Source organism: Bufo bufo, chromosome 5 (assembly GCF_905171765.1).
Source record: "Bufo bufo chromosome 5, aBufBuf1.1, whole genome shotgun sequence".
Taxonomy (NCBI): Eukaryota; Metazoa; Chordata; class Amphibia; order Anura; family Bufonidae; genus Bufo; species Bufo bufo.
Window position 1 is genome coordinate 552,765,510 of NC_053393.1, and position 26,444 is coordinate 552,791,953.

At 44.6% G+C, this 26,444-nt stretch overlaps 1 protein-coding gene across 2 annotated transcripts in view; it reads right to left on the reverse strand.

Moving 5' to 3' along the window:
- The window catches only part of LOC121000824 (cathelicidin-6-like), a 128,910-nt gene extending 102,772 nt beyond the window's left edge, over window positions 1–26,138 (reverse strand). The window contains exons 1-2 of one of the 2 annotated variants that reach the window (XM_040431499.1): window positions 25,916–26,138; window positions 25,381–25,482 (exon numbers count right to left, since the gene is read on the reverse strand). In XM_040431499.1, coding sequence (XP_040287433.1) covers window positions 25,381–25,482; window positions 25,916–26,104 — 291 coding nt within the window. In that variant the 5' untranslated portion in view covers window positions 26,105–26,138. The remainder of the gene's footprint in view (window positions 1–25,380; window positions 25,483–25,915) is intronic. The other variant, XM_040431498.1, reaches the window with a different exon arrangement.
- Between the last annotated feature and the right edge of the window lie 306 nt (window positions 26,139–26,444).

A 26,444-nucleotide genomic window follows, 5' to 3' on the forward strand; every position in this document is an offset into this window, starting at 1 on the left:
TAGACCGCAGATCACATCTCGCAGCGGGTCTGAGGGCTTTGGCTTCGGTCGCAATGCGCGATGAATGCGCTCCACTACCACCGTGGTTTCCCGGTCCGGGCCTAGTAGCTGGGAGAAGATTTCGGTTGCCACCTTACGGAGGGCCTTAGCTGCGATGGATTCGGGTAAGCCTCTGATCCGCAGGTTCCGGCGCCCACTCCGATTCTCCTGGTCCTCTATTCGGAGGAGAGCGTCATTAATCAGGTCTCGATGTGCTTGTAGGGCTTGGCAGGTTTTCCCTTCATGCTGGAGGATAACATCCTGCGAGTTCTCAAGCTCCATTACTCTATGGCCCAGGCCCCGAAGGTCGTCCTTAATATCTTCCAGATCCCTCTACAGAGGGGCTAAAGCGGCATCTAGCAGTTCCTTAAGGACTTCATTAGATAGGTTTGAGCGTCTCCGAGGAAGTCTGCACACCGATGCCTCTGATGCGCTTCCCGCTTCCGACGGGTCTTCAGCGTCTGATGGCTGTGGCGCACGCAGCGCCATCTTGGAGACCTCGATAGGACGCAACTTCGCCTGCTTTTTGAGGTACTGCTCCATATCTGATTGCCTGGATCAGGCAGGCGTCAGCTCTAGATGTTCCTTGGGTTGGTCTTTGCCAATTTTCCCCATTAGTGTTCGCTTTGTTGCTAATAAAGGGGTTAAATCACCAGTTTGAGTGAGGAGCTCAGGAAGCTGCTGCCATTCAGCTTCACGGTCAGGCTCCGCCCCCATAGTAGTTATATTCTTGTACATAGGAGCAGTATTATAGTAGTTATATTCCTGTACATAGGAGCAGTATTATAGTAGTTATATTCTTGTACATAGGAGCAGTATTATAGTAGTTATATTCTTGTACATAGGAGCAGTATTATAGTAGTTATATTCTTGTACATAGGAGCAGTATTATAGTAGTTATATTCTTGTACATAGGAGCAGTATTATAGTAGTTATATTCTTGTACATAGGAGCAGTATTATAGTAGTTATATTCTTGTATATAGGAGCAGTATTATAGTAGTTATATTCTTGTACATGAGAGCAGAATTATAGTAGTTATATTCTTGTACATAGGAGCAGTATTATAGTAGTTATATTCTTGTACATAGAAGGCAGTATTATAGTAGTTATATTCTTGTACATAGGAGCAGTATTATAGTAGTTATATTCCTGTACATAGGAGGCAGTAATTTAGTAGTTATATTCTTGTACATAGGAGCAGTATTATAGTAGTTATATTCTTGTACATAGGAGCAGTATTATAGTAGTTATATTCTTGTACATAGGAGGCAGTATTATAGTAGTTATATTCCTGTACATAGGAGCAGTATTATTGTAGTTATATTCTTATACATAGGAGCAGTATTATAGTAGTTATATTCTTGTACATAGGAGCAGTATTATAGTAGTTATATTCTTATACATAGGAGCAGTACTATAGTAGTTATATTCTTGTACATAGGAGGCAGTATTATAGTAGTTATATTCTTGTACATAGGAGCAGTAATATAGTAGTTATATTCTTGTACATAGGAGGCAGTATTATAGTAGTTATATTCTTGTACATAGGAGCAGTATTATAGTAGTTATATTCTTATACATAGGAGGCAGTATTATAGTAGTTATATTCTTGTACATAGGAGGCAGTATTATAGTAGTTATATTCTTGTACATAGGAGGCAGTATTATAGTAGTTATATTCTTGTACATAGGAGCAGTATTATAGTAGTTATATTCTTGTACATAGGAGCAGTATTATAGTAGTTATATTCTTGTACATAGGAGCAGTATTATAGTAGTTATATTCTTGTACATAGGAGGCAGTATTATAGTAGTTATATTCTTGTACATAGGAGGCAGTATTATAGTAGTTATATTCTTGTACATAGGAAGCAGTATTATAGTAGTTATATTCTTGTACATAGGAGCAGTATTATAGTAGTTATATTCTTGTACATAGGAGGCAGTATTATAGTAGTTATATTCCTGTACATAGGAGCAGTATTATAGTAGTTATATTCTTATACATAGGAGCAGTACTATAGTAGTTATATTCTTGTACATAGGAGGCAGTATTATAGTAGTTATATTCTTGTACATAGGAGCAGTATTATAGTAGTTATATTCTTGTACATAGGAGGCAGTATTATAGTAGTTATATTCTTGTACATAGGAGCAGTATTATAGTAGTTATATTCTTGTACATAGGAGGCAGTATTATAGTAGTTATATTCTTGTACATAGGAGCAGTATTATAGTAGTTATATTCTTGTACATAGGAGCAGTATTATAGTAGTTATATTCTTGTACATAGGAGCAGTATTATAGTAGTTATATTCTTGTACATAGGAGCGGTATTATAGTAGTTATATTCTTGTACATAGGAGGCAGTATTATAGTAGTTATATTCTTGTACATAGGAGCAGTATTATAGTAGTTATATTCTTGTACATAGGAGGCAGTATTATAGTAGTTATATTCTTGTACATAGGAGCAGTATTATAGTAGTTATATTCTTGTACATAGGAGGCAGTATTATAGTAGTTATATTCTTGTACATAGGAGCAGTATTATAGTAGTTATATTCTTGTACATAGGAGCAGTATTATAGTAGTTATATTCTTGTACATAGGAGCAGTATTATAGTAGTTATATTCTTGTACATAGGAGCGGTATTATAGTAGTTATATTCTTGTACATAGGAGGCAGTATTATAGTAGTTATATTCTTGTACATAGGAGGCAGTATTATAGTAGTTATATTCTTGTACATAGGAGCAGTATTATAGTAGTTATATTCTTGTACATAGGAGAAGTATTATAGTAGTTATATTCTTGTACATAGGAGCAGTATTATAGTAGTTATATTCTTGTACATAGGAGGCAGTATTATAGTAGTTATATTCTTGTACATAGGAGGCAGTATTATAGTAGTTATATTCTTGTACATAGGAAGCAGTATTATAGTAGTTATATTCTTGTACATAGGAGCAGTATTATAGTAGTTATATTCTTGTACATAGGAGGCAGTATTATAGTAGTTATATTCTTGTACATAGAAGGCAGTATTATAGTAGTTATATTCCTGTACATAGGAGCAGTATTATAGTAGTTACAGTCTTGTACATAGGAGCAGTATTATAGTAGTTATATTCTTGTACATAGGAGCAGTATTATAGTAGTTATATTCTTGTACATAGGAGCAGTATTATAGTAGTTATATTCTTGTACATAGGAGCAGTATTATAGTAGTTATATTCTTGTACATAGGAGGCAGTATTATAGTAGTTATATTCTTGTACATAGGAGGCAGTATTATAGTAGTTATATTCTTGTACATAGGAGCAGTATTATAGTAGTTATATTCTTGTACATAGGAGCAGTATTATAGTAGTTATATTCTTGTACATAGGAGCAGTATTATAGTAGTTATATTCTTGTACATAGGAGGCAGTATTATAGTAGTTATATTCTTGTACATAGGAGCAGTATTATAGTAGTTATATTCTTGTACATAGGAGCAGTATTATAGTAGTTATATTCCTGTACATAGGAGCAGTATTATAGTAGTTACAGTCTTGTACATAGGAGCAGTATTATAGTAGTTACAGTTGTGTTCAAAATTATTCAACCCCCAATGCTGTAAAGGGTTTTAGGGAATTTAGTGTACATTTGTAATTGTGTTCAGAATGAAATCTTACAAGGACTTTATAAAGAACCAAATGCAACTAAAATGACATCAATTTTTTTTGTAATACAATATTAATGTCACAGTCGTTACCTTTGGCTGTGACCTTCCGTCCTTGCTCGTTTGGCGCTCCTCGCTGAAGTTTCGTTCCTGTGTGCTAATTTGTGGTTCTTTATGGGTTAACTCCCCTGTGTGCCTATTATGAGTTAATCCTCTGTCTGCTCCATGGGTGTGGTCTCTCTGCTGCACCCATGGAACCTGTATATAAGGCTGAGGTTTCCTCAGTTCTGTGTCAGCTCTCCTGGTGTGTGTTGTCTTGTCTTGCTCCTGGTTTGTACTCTCTCTCCCATGCTGCTGACCCATGGGATCCGTGTCTGTCTGTCTGTCTGTGCTCTGTGGGTTTCCCTACTTGTTCATTTGCGTCCTTTTTCCTGTCCTCTTTCCTGTCTTTCTGTTCTGCCAGTTATGTTTTAGTTACTTTGTGTTTATTCTGATGTCTGTGTTCAGCAAGCCTTTGCAGCAGAGTGGCATGACAAAACCGTCACCATTACCGCCCCATTCACGTGAAACTTTTCATATTATATAGCAAAATACACAAAATAGAGAACTAATTCTAATAATTTATTTTGGTGTCAGTTTGCATATTTAAAGAATAAGGAGCTATAGTTTGAAAAAATATATACTTTTAAAAAACGTTTTGTACGGTTTCCCCCAAATAAAAATTGTTGCAAAAATTATCTTGGTAGACCAACAAATAAGATAGTTACAATCATTTGAACCACCACGCGCGCTAAATCACAAAAAAGTGTCTGGTCATTAAGGCCTTTTCGGGCCTGGTCATTCAAGCATTAACCAATAGGCGCCTTCCCCACTAGCAAGGTAATGTGCTTACTGGTTACTGCAGGGCTCCTATAACTGGATTGGCAGGAGATGGTGATAACCAGTGAGCTCCGTCCTCTGCAGTGTAGGAAACTGCTGATTTATAAATAGGAGGCAGGATGGAAGGAAATGTCGCCACTTTTCTGGTAAAAATGAGGCCTGGAGCATGGCCTCTGAAATAGAAAATTCATAATTACCTGCTCCACTCCGCTCTGGTCCTCTGCGCTGCCTCCGCTGCCTCCATCTTCCGGTTCCTGCTCTGTTTACACCTGACAATGCATGGCCATGGTCACTTGCACGGCTCCAGTGAATGACTGGCTTCAGCAGTGACTTGCTGCTTGTGGCCACATCACCGCCTAAGCCAGTCATTGTCCGGAGTGGTGTATGACCATGTCCATGCACTGCCAGTTGTAAACAGCAGAACCGGAGAGGCGGGGAGCAGGTAAGTATAACTCTTCGGTTTCAGGGGCTAGGCTGCAGCACGATATTTGGGACAATTACTGGGAGCAAGTGTTCATAGGAGCGCTTATATCTTATATCTGGCCGGTATAATCGTGCAGCTGTTCAGTAGATAAACAAGGAATTGCTCATTTGTCGGCTGATTTGCATATTTTATCAGGATGAAAGATGTCCGATTATCTGCAGCACGACTGTGGCAGTGATCACTCCTCCCCCGTCACTTTGCACTGGCTTGTGTAATAGGCAGATGAGCGCCGATCAACATTTTTTTATTTGCGGCCCCTTGAAATAGAGCGATGTGACAATGCGGCCCCCAGACCAAAAAAGGTTGTGCACCCCTGTTATACAGCATCTCTGAAACATCACTCCAGAACCTACCTACGATACCACAGTCCCACCACATATGCTTCTTTCTTACCGCACCCTCTATAACATTTATCATTATTCATGGTATAAATCCTGGCTATTCTACTTGGATAAGTTCTATGATACAACTTCCACGATGTTTCTACTACCGACTCTTATACCTCTGCAATAGTTTTCTCTTGTCCAATCCATCTGTAAATAATGTCCCCATTTCAGCCTGTTGTCTAATTTACTCTCCTGTGAGTCATTAATATCCTACAATCCAGTGGAGTAGCTATAGGGGTCGCAGCGGTCGCAATTGCGACCGGGCCCCTAAGTCAGGGGGGCCCATAGAGCCCCCCAGAAGAGATGCAGTAAAGCGGGCCCCGCAAGTGTTTTTTTATTAAGTGCGGCGGCCCGCCTATATTTTGTGTGGCTGCGCTCAGCGCTGCGCTTACTTGTCAGCGCGAGACCCGTGACCTCCGCGGCGGGTCTCGCGGGATCACAGCAGCCAGGATTCGGAATGATGAGCCCGCCTGCCGCCTCAGCCCTCAAGTGAAGAAGAGAGCAGAACAAACAAGAGTAGGAAGTCTTCTTTTTTTTTTTTTTATGTAAAAAATGGCACACACCTGCGTCCGGCTTCATACGGAGTGGGGACATGAATGATGATCAGTGGTGCCGTGAGGCAGTGTGTCTGAATTCAGAAGGGCCTGGACCGGCCATAATAGGGCAGCAAATAATGAGGAGCCCGGGGGCAGATGAAAATAAAAATACTCTGTGGGCAAAAATCGAAATGTATAGAGGGAGTGGGCGGGGGAAACATGAAATATAGTAAGAGTCTCACTATATTTCATTTTGCCCCCATTCCCTCTATATATTTTAAAATTTTTGCCCACAGAGTATTTCATTTTCATTTTGCCCCCTCATTATTTGCTGCCCCTGGCTGCCCTCATATGGCCGGTGCGGGCCCCCCCTTTCTGAATTCAGACACACTGCCGCACGGCACCACTGATCATCATTCACCCCCCCCCCCCATCCCTAATATGAAGCCAGTGTGTGCCATACATTCAGAAATAAATAAAAAATACTCTAGTGACTAGAGTATTATTATTTTTAAATGTATGGCTTCATACAGAGGGGGGGGAGGGTATGGGTAGGGGCAGAGGATGGCGGGTAGGGGCAGAGGATGGCAGGGGGGGGGCTGGTGGCGGAGGCTCGCGGGGGGGCCCCAATTCAAAGTTTGCCCTGGGGCCCATAGAACTCTAGTTACGCCCCTGCTACAATCCTTCCTTTTCTGGTTGGGTCCAGCATATATAACTTTTCCAGCCATGTTTCCCGAGCTTCCCCTCTTTCAAAAATTATTTTCACAAAACTAGAAATCTGTACGAACCTAATAAACTCACCCGCTGGAACAATCCATTCAGATATATAGTTTTCTAAATTGACTTATCCCTGTGTTAGGTCTCTTTATGTGGAGGTATATGCGATGTTTCGGAGGTTCCTGTCATGGGATCACCCCTATCAGGGCGTCCATTCCGTTTTTGTAGGCCGGGTTTAGTCTGTAGGGGCAGCGCTGAGGGTGAGATCTTTTCCTTTCTGCAGTATTGTCCCCTTTTCCCAGCCTAAATAAATCCTTATCTGCACTTATTGGGGTATTTTAATGAACATTATTAAAGGTTAGGTTTTACACTGGTGAACGTGCTCTGTGATAGGTTTATTAATTAAGTGACTCCAGTGATTGACTAGGATTTCTGATGTCCCTATTTATCTGACCAGTTTTCCATCTATCCAAAAACATTGTATTTAGAGATGAGCGAATTTCATGTTATGAAATTCGTTCACGCTTTGTTTGGTGGTGAAAGCAGAATTGCGTTATGGATTCCATTAACATGGACCATAACGCAATTCTATGACGAAATGCCTTTAGAGGACTCCCCTGCATAACGGAAATGGGACTGATCAGTTTTGCAGCCCATAGACTTCTATTATGATGGAATGAATAACGGAATGCCTCTAAAGGCAGATGTAACAGTGAGAACAGATGTAACAGTGAGAACAGATGTAACAGTCAGAACAGATGTAACAGTCAGAACAGATGTAACAGTGAGAACAGATGTAACAGTGAGAACAGATGATACAGTGAGAACAGATGATACAGTGAGAACAGATGTAACAGTCAGAACAGATGTAACAGTCAGAACAGATGTAACAATCAGAACAGATGTAACAGTCAGAACAGATGTAACGATCAGAACAGATGTAACGATCCGAACAGATGTAACAGTCAGAACAGATGTAACGATCAGAACAGAAGTAACGATCAGAACAGATGTAACAGTCAGAACAGATGTAACGATCAGAACAGATGTAACGATCAGAACAGATGTAACAGTCAGAACAGATGTAACAATCAGAACAGATGTAACAGTGAGAACAGATGTAACAGTCAGAACAGATGTAACAGTCAGAACAGATGTAACAGTCAGAACAGATGTAACAGTGAGAACAGATGTAACAGTGAGAACAGATGATACAGTGAGAACAGATGATACAGTGAGAACAGATGTAACAGTCAGAACAGATGTAACAGTCAGAACAGATGTAACGATCAGAACAGATGTAACAGTCAGAACAGATGTAACAGTCAGAACAGATGTAACAATCAGAACAGATGTAACAGTCAGAACAGATGTAACGATCAGAACAGATGTAACGATCAGAACAGATGTAACAGTCAGAACAGATGTAACGATCAGAACAGAAGTAACGATCAGAACAGATGTAACAGTCAGAACAGATGTAACGATCAGAACAGATGTAACGATCAGAACAGATGTAACAGTCAGAACAGATGTAACAGTCAGAACAGATGTAACAGTCAGAACAGATGTAACGATCAGAACAGATGTAACGATCAGAACAGATGTAACAGTCAGAACAGATGTAACGATCAGAACAGATGTAACGATCAGAACAGATGTAACAGTCAGAACAGATGTAACGATCAGAACAGATGTAACGATTAGAACAGATGTAACAGTCAGAACAGATGTAACAGTCAGAACAGATGTAACAATCAGAACAGATGTAACAATCAGAACAGATGTAACAATCAGAACAGATGTAACAATCAGAACATATGTAACAGTCAGAACAGATGTAACAGTCAGAACAGATGTAACAATCAGAACAGATGTAACAGTCAGAACAGATGTAACAGTCAGAACAGATGTAACAGTCAGAACAGATGTAACAGTGAGAACAGATGTAACAATCAGAACAGATGTAACAGTCAGAACAGATGTAACAGTCAGAACAGATGTAACAGTCAGAACTTATGTAACAGTCAGAACAGATGTAACAGTCAGAACAGATGTAACAGTCAGAACAGATGTAACGATCAGAACAGATGTAACAGTCAGAACAGATGTAACAGTCAGAACAGATGTAACAGTCAGAACAGATGTAACAATCAGAACAGATGTAACAGTCAGAACAGATGTAACAGTCAGAACAGATGTAACAATCAGAACAGATGTAACAGTCAGAACAGATGTAACAGTCAGAACATATGTAACAGTCAGAACAGATGTAACAGTCAGAACAGATGTAACAGTCAGAACAGATGTAACAGTCAGAACAGATGTAACAATCAGAACAGATGTAACAGTCAGAACAGATGTAACAATCAGAACATATGTAACAGTCAGAGCAGATGTAACAGTGAGAACAGATGTAACAGTGAGAACAGATGTAACAGTGAGAACAGATGATACAGTGAGAACAGATGATACAGTGAGAACAGATGATACAGTGAGAACAGATGTAACAGTCAGAACAGATGTAACAATCAGAACAGATGTAACAGTCAGAACAGATGTAACGATCAGAACAGATGTAACGATCAGAACAGATGTAACGATCAGAACAGATGTAACGATCAGAACAGATGTAACAGTCAGAACAGATGTAACAATCAGAACAGATGTAACAGTCAGAACAGATGTAACAGTCAGAACAGATGTAACAGTCAGAACAGATGTAACAATCAGAACAGATGTAACAGTCAGAACAGATGTAACAGTCAGAACAGATGTAACAGTCAGAACTTATGTAACAGTCAGAACAGATGTAACAGTCAGAACAGATGTAACAGTCAGAACATATGTAACAGTCAGAACAGATGTAACAGTCAGAACAGATGTAACGATCAGAACAGATGTAACAGTCAGAACAGATGTAACAGTCAGAACAGATGTAACAATCAGAACAGATGTAACAGTCAGAACAGATGTAACAGTCAGAACAGATGTAACAATCAGAACAGATGTAACAGTCAGAACAGATGTAACAGTCAGAACAGATGTAACAGTCAGAACAGATGTAACAGTCAGAACAGATGTAACAATCAGAACAGATGTAACAGTCAGAACAGATGTAACAATCAGAACATATGTAACAGTCAGAACAGATGTAACAGTCAGAACAGATGTAACAATCAGAACATATGTAACAGTCAGAACATATGTAACAGTCAGAACAGATGTAACAGTCAGAACAGATGTAACAGTCAGAACAGATGTAACAATCAGAACAGATGTAACAGTCAGAACAGATGTAACGATCAGAACAGATGTAACAGTCAGAACAGATGTAACAATCAGAACAGATGTAACAATCAGAACAGATGTAACAGTCAGAACAGATGTAACGATCAGAACAGATGTAACAATCAGAACAGATGTAACAGTCAGAACAGATGTAACAATCAGAACAGATGTAACGATCAGAACAGATGTAACAGTCAGAACAGATGTAACAGTCAGAACAGATGTAACAGTCCGAACAGATGTAACAGTCAGAACAGATGTAACAGTCAGAACAGATGTAACGATTAGAGATGTCCCGAACTATTCGCTGGCGAGCAGTTCCTGGCGAACATCGCTTGTTCGCGTTCGCCGCGGTGGGCGAACATATGCAATGTTCGATCCGCCCCCTATACCTCATCATTGAGCAAACTTCGACCCTGTACCTCACAGTCAGCAGACACATTCCAGCCAATCAGCATACCCTCCCTCCCAGACCCTCCCACCTCCTATCAAAAAGCAAGGACGGCAGCCATCTTAGATTCATTCTGAAGCTGCAGTGTTATTTAGAGCAGGGACAGTGCTGCTGCTGCTGAATTAATAGTGGAATCGTTAGCTAGGCCAGTGTTCTGTGTCCACTCCAGTCCTCAAAGACTCATCTGCTGTAAGGACAGCGTCCTGACAGCACCCCAAAAAGCTCTTTTTAGCGCTGGTACATCAGTCTGCTTTTATATATTTTTTTCTATATATATATTGCAGTTGCCTGCCCGTGTGTGAGAGGCCACAGGCCCACAGACTGTACTGTGTGCCCACCACTCATATAGGGTGGCACAGTACCTTGCAGATAAAAAAGTCATTTACATTTTTCCCTTTAATATAATTGCAGTTGCCTGCCAGTGTTTGTCAGGCCCACTGACTGTACTGTGCCCACTGCCAGTGCCCACCACTCATATCGGGTGGCACAGTACCTTGCAGATAAAAAAGTCATTTACAAACCAGATTCCAAAAAAGTTGGGACACTAAACAAATTGTGAATAAAAACTGAATGCAATGATGTGGAGATGGCAAATGTCAATATTTTATTTGTAATAGAACGTAGATGACAGATCAAACGTTTAATCCGAGTAAATGTATCATTTTAAAGGAAAAATACGTTGATTCCAATTTTCACGTTGTCAACAAATCCCCAAAAAGTTGGGACAAGTAGCAATAAGAGGCTGGAAAAAGTAAATTTGAGCATAACGAAGAGCTGGAAGACCAATTAACACTAATTAGGTCAATTGGCAACATGATTGGGTATAAAAAGAGCTTCTCAGAGTGGCAGTGTCTCTCAGAAGCCAAAATGGGTAGAGGATCACCAATTCCCACAATGTTGCGCAGAAAGATAGTGGAGCAATATCAGAAAGGTGTTACCCAGCGAAAAATTGCAAAGACTTTGCATCTATCATCATCAACTGTGCATAACATCATCCGAAGATTCAGAGAATCTGGAACAATCTCTGTGCGTAAGGGTCAAGGCCGTAAAACCATACTGTCACGGATGGTGTACAGGAAACAAGACAATAATATAAACAATGACTCACTGGATCCACAACTAAGGAACAAAAGGGGAGACCCCTGCAAGAGACCTGCTGCTCTCCCTTATTGCTCAGCCTATGCGACCACCCCAAAGGTGGATGGGTGCATATCCACGTACCTCAACTATCTTACACCTGAAGACCCTACAATAGTGAGGGGACACGACCACCGGCTCCCTACACAGACACGGAGGGAGTCAGGGTCACCTAAATCCAGAAAACAGAAAATCATAAATACATAAACAGAACTTATCTTGCAGACGACTGGGGACTGTGGACTGGGAACAAGGAACAGCATGCACACACACTCCAGGAAGTTGTATAAGCCGCACACTACTGCATTCTGGGGAGGAACTTAAAGGGCAGCAATCAGTCCAACAGCATGACAGCTGAGATAGACTAGCGAGATGAGAAACTAAACCAAAACAAAGAAATTCAAGGAGGAGGATCTGAAAGGCTCCTGTCAGAGCTTCTCAACTGTCTGGCTGTGACAGTACCCCTCCCTCTACGAGTGGACTCCGGACACTCAGAGCCCACCTTCTCAGGATGGGACCTATGGAAAGCCTTGATGAGACGAGAGGCCTTAATGTCAGTCACTGGGACCCACATCCTCTCCTCAGGACCATAACCCTCCCAATGAACGAGGTACTGGAGGGAACCGCGGACAAGACGAGAATCCACAATCCTAGAGACCTGAAATTCAAGATTTCCATCAACCACAATCGGAGGAGGAGGCAAAGGCGAGGGCACAATAGGTTGAACATAAGGTTTCAATAATGACTTATGAAAAACATTATGGATCTTCCAAGTCTGAGGAAGATCAAGACGGTAGGCAACAGGATTGATGACAGACAGGATCTTGTAAGGCCCAATAAACCTAGGACCCAACTTCCAGGAGGGAACCTTCAATCTGATATTCTTGGTAGACAACCACACCAGATCACCAACATTCAGGTCCGGACCAGGCACACGTCTCTTATCTGCCACACGCTTATATCTCTCACTCATGCTCTTTAGATTATCCTGAATCTTTTGCCAAATAGATGACAAAGACGAGGAGAATCTGTCCTCATCAGGTAAACCGGAAGACCCCTCTCCCGAGAAAGTCCCAAACTGCGGATGAAACCCATATGCACCAAAAAATGGTGACTTATCAGAGGACTCCTGACGACGGTTATTTAAAGCAAACTCAGCAAGGGACAAAAAAGAACACCAATCCTCCTGATTCTCCGCCACAAAACAGCGCAGATATGTCTCCAGATTCTGATTGACGCGCTCTGTCTGGCCATTCGACTGCGGGTGGAAAGCAGAAGAGAATGACAACCGAACCTCCAAGCGAGAACAGAAAGCCTTCCAGAATCTGGAAACAAACTGCGTGCCCCTATCAGAGACTATGTCTGAAGGAATACCATGCAATTTGACAATGTGGTCAATAAATGCCTGCGCCAGCGTCTTAGCATTGGGCAAACCAGGAAAAGGGATGAAATGCACCATTTTGCTAAAACGGTCCACCACCACCAGAATCACAGTCTTCCCCGAGGAACGAGGCAAGTCCGTTATGAAGTCCATGGACAGATGTGTCCAAGGACGGGAAGGAATGGGTAAGGGAAGGAGAGGACCTGATGGCCGTGAATGAGGGACTTTGGCACGAGCGCAAGTCTCGCAAGCTGCCACAAAACCCTCAACCGACTTACGAAGCGCAGGCCACCAGAATCTCCGAGCGATGAGATCCAGTGTGGCTCTTGCCCCCGGGTGCCCAGCAAGGACCGTATCGTGGTGTTCCTTAAAAATCTTGTGTCTCAAAGCGAGAGGCACAAACAACCTCCCAGGACAAAGATCAGGAGCCTCTGACTGGGCTGCCTGCACCTCTGCCTCCAATTCAGGAAAAAGAGCAGAGACCACCACACCTTCAGCCAAAATGGGACCCGGGTCTTCAAAATTCCCACCTCCCGGAAAACAACGTGACAGGGCATCTGCCTTCACATTCTTAACCCCAGGGCGGAACGTGACAACAAAATTAAACCTTGAAAAGAACAAAGACCATCTGGCCTGTCTCGGGTTCAGACGCTTGGCTGACTCCAAGTAGGCCAGATTTTTATGGTCAGTAAACACAGTAATAGGGCTCCCTCTAGCCAATGGCGCCATTCTTCAAAAGCCAACTTGATGGCCAACAATTCCCTATCTCCCACATCATAATTTCTCTCTGCGGAGGAGAGTTTCTTTGAGAAAAAGGCACACGGTTGCCATTTGGCAGGAGAGGAACCCTGAGACAAGACCGCACCCACCCCTACCTCAGAAGCATCAACCTCAACTATGAAGGGTAACGAAATATCAGGTTGTACCAGGATGGGAGCGGAAGCAAAACTCTCCTTGATATTAGAAAAGGCCTTACGCGCCTCTACCGACCAGGAAGAAAAATCTACCCCCTTTCTGGTCATATCAGTGAGTGGTTTAACAACAGAGGAATAATTCAAAATACATTTCCTGCAATAATTGGCAAAGCCCAAAAAACGCATCAGCGCCTTCTGATTCTCAGGAAGCTCCCACTCAAGCACAGCGCGTACCTTCTCAGGGTCTATGCGAAAACCAGAGGCGGAGACAAGAAACCCCAGAAATTGAATTTCTGGAACCGCAAACACACATTTTTCCAGTTTCGCGTATAATTTATTCTCCCGCAGGAAGAGCAAGACCTGACGTAAATGTTCCTTATGAGTCTTGAAATCAGGAGAAAAAATCTAAATGTCATCCAAATACACTAATACAAATTTTCCCATTAAATGATAAAAAATGCTGTTCACGAAATGCTGAAAAACGGCTGGGGCATTCATCAAACCAAAAGGCATAACCAAATTCTCAAAATGGCCCTCAGGGGTATTGAAAGCCGTCTTCCATTCGTCTCCTTCTCTGACCCTGACCAGGTTGTATGCCCCTCTTAGGTCTAATTTGGAAAAGACTTTAGCCCCAACAACTTGGTTAAACAGGTCCGGGATCAGAGGAAGCGGATAAGGGTCACGAATAGTGATACTGTTCAGCTCCCTGAAATCCAGACAAGGTCTTAAAGAACCATCTTTTTTCTTAACAAAGAAAAAACCAGCGGCAACAGGTGACTTCGAGGGTCGTATGTGTCCTTTTCTCAGACTCTCAGAGATATAAGCACGCATAGCGACCCTCTCAGGTTGGGAAAGATTGTATAAACGAGATTTAGGCAGCTTGGCGCCTGGGATGAGATTAATATGGCAATCATACTCCCTGTGCGGGGGCAAATCCTGAACTCCACTCTCAGAGAAGACATCCGAAAATTCAGAGAGGAAAGGTGGTACAGTCTTAGTAGAAACCTCAGAAACAGATGTCATGAGGCAATTCTCTCTGCAAAAGTCACTCCAACCATTTATTTGCCTCGCTTGCCAATCAATGGTGGGGTTATGTTTAGTGAGCCAGGGTAGCCCCAACACTAGAGGAGTAGGCAAACCGCTAAGGACGAAACATGACACATCCTCAACATGAGCATCACTGACAATTAAACGGATATTGTGAACTATGCCCTTTAATGATTTCTGAGAAAGTGGAGCGGAATCAATAGCAAAAACAGGAATATCCTTTCCCAAAGTGCATACCTGGAAACCATGAGTTTTTGCAAATTGATTATCAATGAGATTGACAGCTGCTCCACTATCCACAAAAATCTCACAAAAAATGCTTTTGCTCTCTAGCGCCACCCTAGCAGGCAGGACAAAACGGGAACTACAAGCAAACGGAAAACCTTCAATTTCCGCCTCAACCCTGCCAATAGTAACAGACGGAACATTTTTAAAAGATTTTTTCCTTTTAGTTTCTTTATTACTCCCAGAAAACTGCCTGAATCTCCTAGAGGGACAAACATTTGCCAAATGATTTATACCTCCACAACAAAAACAAACCCTCCCCTGCGGGCTGAATCTTCTATTGTCAGAGGCTATCAACCCCAGCTGCATGGGCTCCTGCTCAGAAGGGGCTGACAGCGACTGAGACCCCTGCGCACAGAAAGAGACCGTTGCACTGTCCTGGGACTGAGTATGACAGGAAGGAGAGATCTCTCCTCTCTCTCTAAGACGCCTGTCAATACGAACGGCCTGAGACATAGCAGAATCCAAGGAGGTAGGTCTCTCATGAAAGGCAAATGCATCTTTCAATCTCTCTGAAAGACCATGGCAAAATTGACTTCGGAGTGCAGCATCATTCCAACCAGTATCAGCTGCCCATCTCCGAAATTCTGAGCAGTATATCTCTGCGGATTGTTTACCCTGGCATAACAGACGTAGTCTAGACTCAGCCAGAGCAATACGATCCGGATCATCATATATCTGACCCAGGGCTAAAAAGAATTCATCCACTGAACGAAGGGGCCGTGCCCCCTCCGGCAGCGAAAAGGCCCAGGATTGAGCGTTACCCCTGAGCAGCGATATAATGATCCCCACCCTCCGTTTTTCATCACCAGAGGAATGGGGAAGAAGGCGAAAATGGAGTTTGCAAGCCTCTCTAAAACGCACAAAATACTCACTACCCCCGGAGAACGTATCCGGGAGCGAGATCTTAGGCTCAGAACAAACTCCATGAACGCAAGCTGAACCGGTCACTTGAAACTGAGAAAAAGTCTTACGGAGATCAGCTACCTCCAATGAAAGACCCTGGAAGCGCTCAGCCAAAAGTGAAACCGGATCCATGCTTGAGACGGTTTTGGCGGCTTATAATGTCACGGATGGTGTACAGGAAACAAGACAATAATATAAACAATGACTCACTGGATCCACAACTAAGGAACAAAAGGGGAGACCCCTGCAAGAGACCTGCTGCTCTCCCTTATTGCTCAGCCTATGCGACCACCCCAAAGGTGGATGGGCGCATATCCACGTACCTCGACTATCTTACACCTGAAGACCCTACAATAGTGAGGGGACACGACCACCGGCTCCCTACACAGACACGGATGGAGTCAGGGTCACCTGGATCCAGAAAACAGAAAATCATAAATACATAAACAGAACTTATCTTGCAGACGACTGGGGACTGTGGACCGGGAACAAGGAACAGCATGCACACACACTCCAGGAAGTTGTATAAGCCGCACACTACTGCATTCTGGGGAGGAACTTAAAGGGCAGCAATCAGTCCAACAGCATGACAGCTGAGATAGACTAACGAGATGAGAAACTAAACCAAAACAAAGAAATTCAAGGAGGAGGATCTGAAAGGCTCCTGTCAGAGCTTCTCAACTGTCTGGCTGTGACACATACTGGATGCCCGTGATCTCCGGGCCATTAAACGACACTGCACCACAAACAGGAATGCTACTGTAAAGGAAATCACAGAATGGGCTCAGGAATACTTCCAGAAACCATTGTCAGTGAACACAATCCACCGTGCCATCCGCCGCTGCCAGCTGAAACTCTACAGTGCAAAGAAGAAGCCATTTCTAAGCAAGATCCATAAGCTCAGGCGTTTTCACTGGGCCAGGGATCATTTAAAATGGAGTGTGGCAAAATGGAAGACTGTTCTGTGGTCAGACGAGTCACGATTCAAAGTTCTTTTTGGAAATCTGGGACGCCATGTCATCCGGACCAAAGAGGACAAGGACAACCCAAGTTATTATCAACGCTCAGTTCAGAAGCCTGCATCTCTGATGGTATGGGGTTGCATGAGTGCGTGTGGCATGGGCAGCTTGCATGTCTGGAAAGGCACCATCAATGCAGAAAAATATATTCAGGTTCTAGAACAACATATGCTCCCATCCAGACGTCATCTCTTTCAGGGAAGACCCTGCATTTTTCAACAAGATAATGCCAGACCACATTCTGCATCAATCACAACATCATGGCTGCGTAGGAGAAGGATCCAGGTACTGAAATGGCCAGTCTGCAGTCCAGATCTTTCACCTATAGAGAACATTTGGCGCATCATAAAGAGGAAGGTGCAACAAAGAAGGCCCAAGACGATTGAACAGTTAGAGGCCTGTATTAGACAAGAATGGGAGAGCATTCCTATTTCTAAACCTGAGAAACTGGTCTCCTCGGTCCCCAGACGTCTGTTGAGTGTTGTAAGAAGAAGGGGAGATGCCACACAGTGGTGAAAATGGCCTTGTCCCAACTTTTTGGGGATTTGTTGACACCATGAAATTCGTATTCAACATATTTTTCCCTTAAAATGGTACATTTTCTCAGTTTAAACTTTTGTTCCGTGATTTATGTTCTATTCTGAATAAAATATTAGAAGTTGGCATCTCCACATCATTGCATTCAGTTTTTATTCACGATTTGTATAGTGTCCCAACTTTTTTGGAATCCGGTTTGTAATTTTTTCTCTGTAATATAATTGCAGTTGCCTGCCAGTGTGTGTCAGGCCCACTGACTGTACTGTGCCCACTGCCCACCACTCATATCGGGTGGCACAGTACCTTGCAGATAAAAAATTCATTTAATTTTTCCTCTGTAATATAATTGCAGTTGCCTGCCAGTGAGTGTCAGGCCCACAGACTGTACTGTGCCCACTGCCCACCACTCATATCGGGTGGCACAGCACCTTGCAGATGCAGCAGTTCCAAAACAAGTTAAAAAGTATGCTTTACACAGCGTATAAGGGGGATGTCACAGCACAACGGGAATCTAACAGGGGAAGAGGTGAAAGTAATCCTCCTCCTACCACGACCATGCTGGCAAGGACAGGACGCTTTACAGACGTGTTGTTGATGGAGGACATGCAGAGCTTTTTAAGTCCTACGCATCGCCACAGCCCTTCGGGATCCAGCCTTAGAGAACGACTCGACCGACAGGTAGCAGACTACCTCGCCTTAACTGCAGATATCGACACTCTGAGGAGCGATGCACCCCTTGACTACTGGGTGTGCAGGCTTGACCTGTGGCCTGAGCTATCCCAATTTGCGATAGAACTTCTGGCCTGCCCCGCTTCAAGTGTCCTGTCAGAAAGGACCTTCAGTGCAGCAGGAGGTATTGTCACTGAGAAGAGAAGTCGCCTCGGTCAAAAAAGTCTAGATTACCTCACCTTTATTAAGATGAATGAGGCATGGATCCCGAAGGGACTGACAGTGGGGGATGCATTTGACTAAAAAAGGCCTGATGAGATGCCTTGGGCTAAAAATGGTCCCCACGCTGCTGTATTTAATCTCTGCATGCCGGATGACTTGCGTGACTTCCCCGCCACCAACTAGGGTTCAAGCCACAATGCAGCGGCTGTAACAATACCTAATTTTTCAGGCATGTGTACATGCCTAATTTTTTTGGCCTCTGGTGCTGCACTGTGGCTGCAAAAACAAAACAAAAAAAAAAGGCACATACATGTGTCAATTCCCCTTCGTGATCGTTACCTTGTTGTGGTGAAGGGGCTTGCGTATCACAATGAAGCGATCACCTCTATGAGTGTGTTGGCAATGGCAATGTTGGCACACCCCAGATGATAAGGTCGTTGCTTCATTGTGAACAGACCAAAAGCGATCGGCTGGATAATTTTTCATAGAATAAACATACATTTTCTTTGTGATCATCTAAGGTGATCATTAAAGCCTACTAGGCCAACAATGGGCCCACACTGCAGAATCATTGTTTTCTGGGTCACTTAACTGTCACTGAACTACCTCAGCACGACCATAGCCTTTGAAAAACCGCCATCGCCTGCAATCTCCCAAACGTGCGCACGAGCACAGTCATCACTACACCAAGATTGACGCATAGAGGTATAAAATTTATGTCATGAGTGTGTCAACTATTGACAACTCTTTGCGGTTGTCTAAAATCTATTCGATACACGTCCCCTGATAGGGGAAGTAACAGGGATTAAACTAATATATAGTAATACTTAACATACCACTCATATAGGGTGGCACAGTACATTGCACGGCGCACGCGCAGTACCCCAAATTGGAAGTAAGAGGACCATTCAACCATTGTTTTCCATCTCCCGGTTCCTAAAATCTATTCCATACATCGGCCCCTGATAGGGGACAAAACAGAGATTAAACTGGTAAGAACAGATTTTTTTAATAAAAAAAAAAGGACAGCCTCTGCGGAGCTGGGTATTTTTTGGCCGCGTTACTGAACACTCATGCACAATGGCTGTAGGCTCATGCGTCCTTTTGCGGAGGTGACAAACCTGGTCAGCCAAACCCAAGGCAACATCATCGACCTCATCCCATATGTGTTTTTTCTGGAGCGTGCCCTGCGAAGAGTGCTGGATCAGGCCGTAGATGAGCATGAAGAGGAAGAGTTGTGGTCACCATCACCACCAGAAGCAGCCTTGTCGTCGTCGATTGCCAGGGCCGGTGCAAGGATTTTTGCCGCCCTAGGCAAGATAAAAAATGCCCCCCCCCCTTATCAGATGATCTGCCCATATCATGACATCACATATGTTCCACCCCTTTCTCAGCATTTAAATTAAAAGAACCGCTATGTTTCCCTTAGGGTTAATCCAGCTTCTTGTAGCCGTCTCCCTGACGGCCGCTAGAGGTGCTTCCGCGATTCTCACTGTGAAAATTACAGTGGGAAGACGCGGAACATAGTTTTGAATGCATGCGCATGCGCAGCTGAGAGGAGGATCGGGTAGAAGAGTTCCCAGTGCCGGTGCTGGAGAAAGGTAAGGTAAGGTTTTAACCCCTACAGCCCGGTGGGAGGGGGACACGACAACTATATAGTGCCAGGAAAATGAGTTTGGTTTCCTGGCACTATAGTGTCCTTTACCACCAGTACTGCACAGTGTCTGTTCTCTGCAGGAACAGGCTATAGACACCAGTACCACTACATTAACTGTACTGGTTCTGGGACTATAGTGTCCTTTTAGGCTCCATTCACACGTCCGCAATTTCGTTCTGCATTTTGCACGATGTGCTGCCCGGACACGGAATTGCGGATCCGCACTTCCGGGTCCGCACTTCCGTTCCGCAAAAAAATAGAACATGTCCTATTCTTGTCCGCAATTGCGGACAAGAACAGGCATATTCTATTAGTGCCGGCAATGTGCGATCCGCAAAATGTGGAACGCACATTGCCGCTTTCCGTGTTTTGCGGATTGCGGACGTGTGAATGGAGCCTTAATGTGAGGTAAATTAGTTTCCAATGTAGTATTAATAACTAAACAATTAAATTATAAACATATTGCATTGTCTACTTACCACCAGGACAATAAGATGATCTGGTCACTGGCTGCAGTCTGGCTCTTGGTCTGGCTCTGGGGACTCCCTTGTCACTCTCTTCTCCCCCCCCCTCCCTTGTCACTCTCTCCCCCCCCCTCTCATGTCAATCTCATTCCCCCCTCCCTTGTCACTCTCATTTACTCCCCCCCTCTCTTGTCACTCTCATTTACTCCCCCCCTCACTTGTCACTCTCATTCCCCCCTCCCTTGTCACTCTCACCCCCCTCCCTTGTCACTCTCACCCCCCTCCCTTGTCACTCTCATTCTTCCCCCCACTACCTTGTCACTCTCATCATTTCCTCCCCCCTCCCTTGTCACTCTCATCCCCCCTCCCTTGTCACTCTCATCATTTCCTCCCCCCCTCCCTTGTAACTCTCATTCCTCCCCCCTTGTCACTCTCATTCCTCCCCTTGTCACTCTCATTTTCCCCCCTCGCTTGTCACTCTCATTCTTCCCTTCACTCCCTTGTCACTCTCATCATTTCCTCCCCCCCTTGTCACTCTTATTCCCCCCCCTTGTCACTCTCATTCTTCCACCTACTCCCTTGTCAGTCTCATCATTTCCTCCCCCCATCCCTTGTCACTCTCATCCCCCCCTTGTCACTCTCATTCTTCCCCCCACTCTCTTGTCACTCTCATAATTTCCTCCCCCCCTCCCTTGTCACTCTCATCCCCCCCTTGTCACTCTCATTTTCCCCCCTCCCTTGTCACTCTCATTCTTCCCCCCACTCCCTTGTCACTCTCATCATTTCCCCCCCCTCCCTTGTCACTCTCATCATTCCCCCCCTCCCTTGTCACTCTCATTCCCCCCCTTGTCACTCTCATTCTTCCCCCCACTCCCTTGTCACTCTCATCATTCCCCCCCTCCCTTGTCACTCTCACCCCACCCTTGTCACTCTCATTTTCCCCCCTCCCTTGTCACTCTCATTCTTCCCCCCACTCCCTTGTCACTCTCATCATTTCCCCTCCCTCCCTTGTCACTCTCATCATTCCCCCCCTCCCTTGTCACTCTCATTCCCCCCTTTGTCACTCTCATTCCCCCCTTGTCACTCTCATTCCCCCCCTTGTCACTCTCATTCTTCCCCCACTCCCTTGTCACTCTCATCATTCCCCCCCTCCCTTGTCACTCTCACCCCACCCTTGTCACTCTCATCCCCCCTTGTCACTCTCACCCCCCCACCTTGTCACTCTCACCCCCCCCCTTGTCACTCTCATTCCTTCCTCCCCCCTCCCTTCCTTGTCACTCTCATTCCATTTCCCCCCCCACCTCTAGTGTAGCGTGGCCGAGCTCTGCTCCTAAGTGAGCGCTTCCTGTCAGTCCGGCCGGGTACAGGAAACAAAAGCTCCTGTACCGCGGACCGAACAAAGCTCGGCCACGCTACATTAAAACAGCATTTCCGCAAGTTTTTTTTTTTAAGTATGGCGGCTGGCCCTCCCCCGCATCGGGCGGCTGCCGCACTGCCCAGAGAGAGGGACTGACAGGAGGTCAGTCCCTCTCTCTGGGCAGTGCGGCAGACGCCCGATGCGGGGGAGGGCCAGCCGCCATACTTAAAAAAAAAAAAAACTTGCGGCAACGCTGTTTTTTTAAACCGCACCGGGCGGCGCCCCCTGCTAAATTGCGCACTAGGCGGCTGCCTAGGTCGCCTTACAGGTGGCGCCGGCCCTGCCTGCGGCAACGCAGAGAGAGGAGTCTGAAGAAGAGGAGTCAGAGGAGGAAGGTGGCTTTGAGGAGGTGGAAGACCAACCACAGCAGGCGTCCCAGGGGGCTTGTTGTCACCTTTCGGGGACCCTTGGTGTTGTACGTGGCTGGGTGGAGCCTTAATGTGAGGTAAATTAGTTTCCAGTGTAGTATTAATAACTAAACAATTAAATTATAAACATATTGCATAGTCTACTGACCACCAGGACAATAAGATGATCTGGTCTCTGGCTGCAGTCTGGCTCTTGGTCTGGCTCTGGGGACTCCCTTGTCACTCTCTTCTCCCCCTCCCTTGTCACTCTCTTCTCCCCCTCCCTTGTCACTCTCTCCCCCCCCCTTGTCACTCTCATTCCCCCCTCCCTTGTCACTCTCATTTACTCCCCCCCTCCCTTGTCACTCTCATTTACTCCCCCCCCTCCCTTGTCACTCTCATTCCCCCCTCCCTTGTCCCTCTCATTCCCCCCCTCCTTTGTCACTCTCATCCCCCCCTCCCTTGTCACTCTCATTCCTCCCCCTTGTCACTCTCATTCCTCCCCTTGTCACTCTCATTTTCCCCCGTCCCTTGTCACTCTCATTCTTCCCCCCACTCCCTTGTTACTCTCATCATTTCCTCTTCCCCTCCCTTGTCACTCTCATTCCACCACCCCCCTTATCACTCTCATTCCCCCCCATTGTCACTCTCATTCTTCGCCCCACTCCCTTGTCACTCTCATCATTCCCCCCCTTGTCACTCTCATTCCCCCCCTTGTCACTCTCATTCTTCCCCCCACTCCCTTGTCACTCTCATCATTTCCCCCCCTTGTCACTCTCATTCCCCCCCTTGTCACTCTCATTCTTTCCCCCACTCCCTTGTCACTCTCATCATCCCCCCCCTCCATTGTCACTCTCACCCCCCCTGTCACTCTCATTCCTCCCCCACTCCCTTGTAACTCTCATCATTCCCCCCCGTCCCTTGTCACTCTCACCCCCCCTTGTCACTCTCATTCCTTCCTCCCCCCTCCCTTCCTTGTCACTCTCATTCCATTTCCCCCCACCTCTTGTGTAGCGTGGCCGAGCTCTGTTCGGTCCGCGGTACAGGAGCATTTGTTTCCTGTACCCGGCCGGACTGAAAGGAAGTGCACACTAAGTGAGCACTTCCTGTCAGTCCGGCCGGGTACAGGAAACAAAAGCTCCTGTACCGCGGACCGAACAGAGCTCGACCACGCTACATTAGAGGCGCTTCCCTCCTGTCAGTCCCTCTCATTGGGCAGTGCGGCAGCCGCCTGATGCGGGGGAGGGCCCTCCGCCATACTTAAAAAAAAATAACTTGCGGCAACTTTTTTTTAAAAATCACACCGGGCCGGCGCCCCCTGCTAAATTGCGCCCTAGGCGGCTGACTAGGTCGCCTTACAGGTGGCGCCGGCCCTGCCTGCGGCAACGCAGAGAGAGGAGTTTGAAGAAGAGGAGTCAGAGGAGGAAGGTGGCTTTGAGGAATTGGAAGACCAACCACAGCAGGCGTCCCAGGGGGCTTGTTGTCACCTTGGTGTTGTACGTGGCTGGGTGGAGGAAGAGACCTTCAATGACGTCAGTGAGGACAAGGAATGGGACATGGCTAGCTTGGTATCCAACCTTGTGCAAATGGGGAGTTTGCGGTTGTGCAAATGGACTGTTTGCGGTTGTTTGCGGTGCGTTAACCGGGGAGTTTGGTCTGTCACTGTCAAGCGGGCGTAACCCTTGCACTACCTGATCGATACAACATCATACCTGATCGTATACACACACTGGATGTTTTAAAGCACGTTATTCCAAACAATTTAGGAATATTAGGTGATTTATGCCCTTTATGGATTAAAACCCGACTCTGAGTCAACTACGTAATTTTCCATTGGAGTTTTGCCATGGATCCCCTTCCGGCATGCCACAGTCCAGGTGTTAGTCCCCTTGAAACAACTTTTCCATCACTATTGTGGCCAGAAAGAGTCCCTGTGGGTTTTATAATTCGCCTGCTTATTGAAGTCTATGGTGGTTCACCCATTCCCAAACATTTGCGGAAATTTGCGTTCGCCGCTAGCGAACGGAAAATTTTATGTTCGTGACATCTCTAGTAACGATCAGAACAGATGTAATGATCAGAACAGATGTAACAGTCAGAACAGATGTAACAGTCAGAACAGATGTAACAATCAGAACAGATGTAACAATCAGAACAGATGTAACAGTCAGAACAGATGTAACGATCAGAACAGATGTAACGATCAGAACAGATGTAACAATCAGAACAGATGTAACAGTCAGAACAGATGTAACAGTCAGAACAGATGTAACGATCAGAACAGATGTAATGATCAGAACAGATGTAACAGTCAGAACAGATGTAACAGTCAGAACAGATGTAACAGTCAGAACAGATGTAACGATCAGAACAGATGTAACGATCAGAACAGATGTAACAGTCAGAACAGATGTAACAGTCAGAACAGATGTAACAATCAGAACAGATGTAACAGTCAGAACAGATGTAACGATCAGAACAGATGTAACGATCAGAATAGATGTAACGATCAGAACAGATGTAACAGTCAGAACAGATGTAACAGTCAGAACAGATGTAACAATCAGAACAGATGTAACAGTCAGAACAGATGTAACAATCAGAACAGATGTAACAATCAGAACAGATGTAACAGTCAGAACAGATGTAACAGTCAGAACAGATGTAACAGTCAGAACAGATGTAACAATCAGAACAGATGTAACAGTCAGAACAGATGTAACAGTCAGAACAGATGTAACAGTCAGAACAGATGTAACAGTCAGAACAGATGTAACAGTCAGAACAGATGTAACAGTCAGAACAGATGTAACGATCAGAACAGATGTAACGATCAGAACAGATGTAACATTCAGAACAGATGTAACAATCAGAACAGATATTTTTGGAGATTCTTATGTAAATTTCCCTCAATTATCGTTACTCACTCCGTCGGGCTTGAAATCGCACTGCGATAAATCAGGTTTCTCTGAGTTGAGGCACACCGTCTCTTTAATGATAAAGCGTCTTCTGATCGTATTTTCATCTTCCTGTGAATGATAGATGGATGAAAACATAAATTTTCGGCCTCTTTTGTGATATATTTTGTTTGGTGAAGTCGACAGTGAAGCCTCAAGAGTTTACAATTTCACTGTTTTCCAGGAGTGAACATGACTTCTCTGTATTTGTCTGCAATAAATGCAGAACCAATTTCACCTGCCAATCTTTAGTCTACTGATCCTGATTTATTCCCCAATCACATCTAAAGCTGCATCCACAGTTCCTCTTATCATACAGCAGTGCACTGTGAGAGCTCGGAGGATAGTTCCACATCCAGAGACGATCTTTCTCATGACTTCCTAGTAGTGACCAGCAGAAGTGTTGCTTTCAATATGAATGGAGCCTATAGGACCTTTATATGCAATTAAATTACAAGCTTTACATAAAATGCCTTCTGGGTAACCCCCTTGCCGTGTGCCTTACCTCCAGTGGAACAGGGGGCAGCTGGTCCAGGGATTTATATAAGTATGTGACCCCCTCCCTCTGGTTGTAGAGGTTGATGACGTCTCCTATAGATCTTCCATCTTGGACCTCAGGCTCTGCAGTGTCAGAGAGACAGCCGTTTAATGTGACAGCAGAGACGAGCAGCAGAGACAGCCACCAGCTCCTCATCTTGGCCTGTCTTAGAGGAAATGTTCTCTCCTTACTCCACTCCTTATTGTGTATTTACAGTACTTCTTCATATTCCTGGGTGATGGTGAAATCCTCGTGCAGATTCTGATATTTACAGACTCTATACTGACAGGGAGTGTTCCACAGGATTGGCGCCAGTGAACAGACTACACATATTTCACATGAAAACTTACAATTACTTGGCCCTTGGGGGTCTCGGTCGCCACTTCCACACTTTGGCCGGGGGCTCGGTGGAGCTGATGTGTTTTATCCTAATGAGAAAGATTTCATAATAAGGATTTGGAGAAGGGGCAGAGGGATAGCAGGGCAGGGAGAGGCT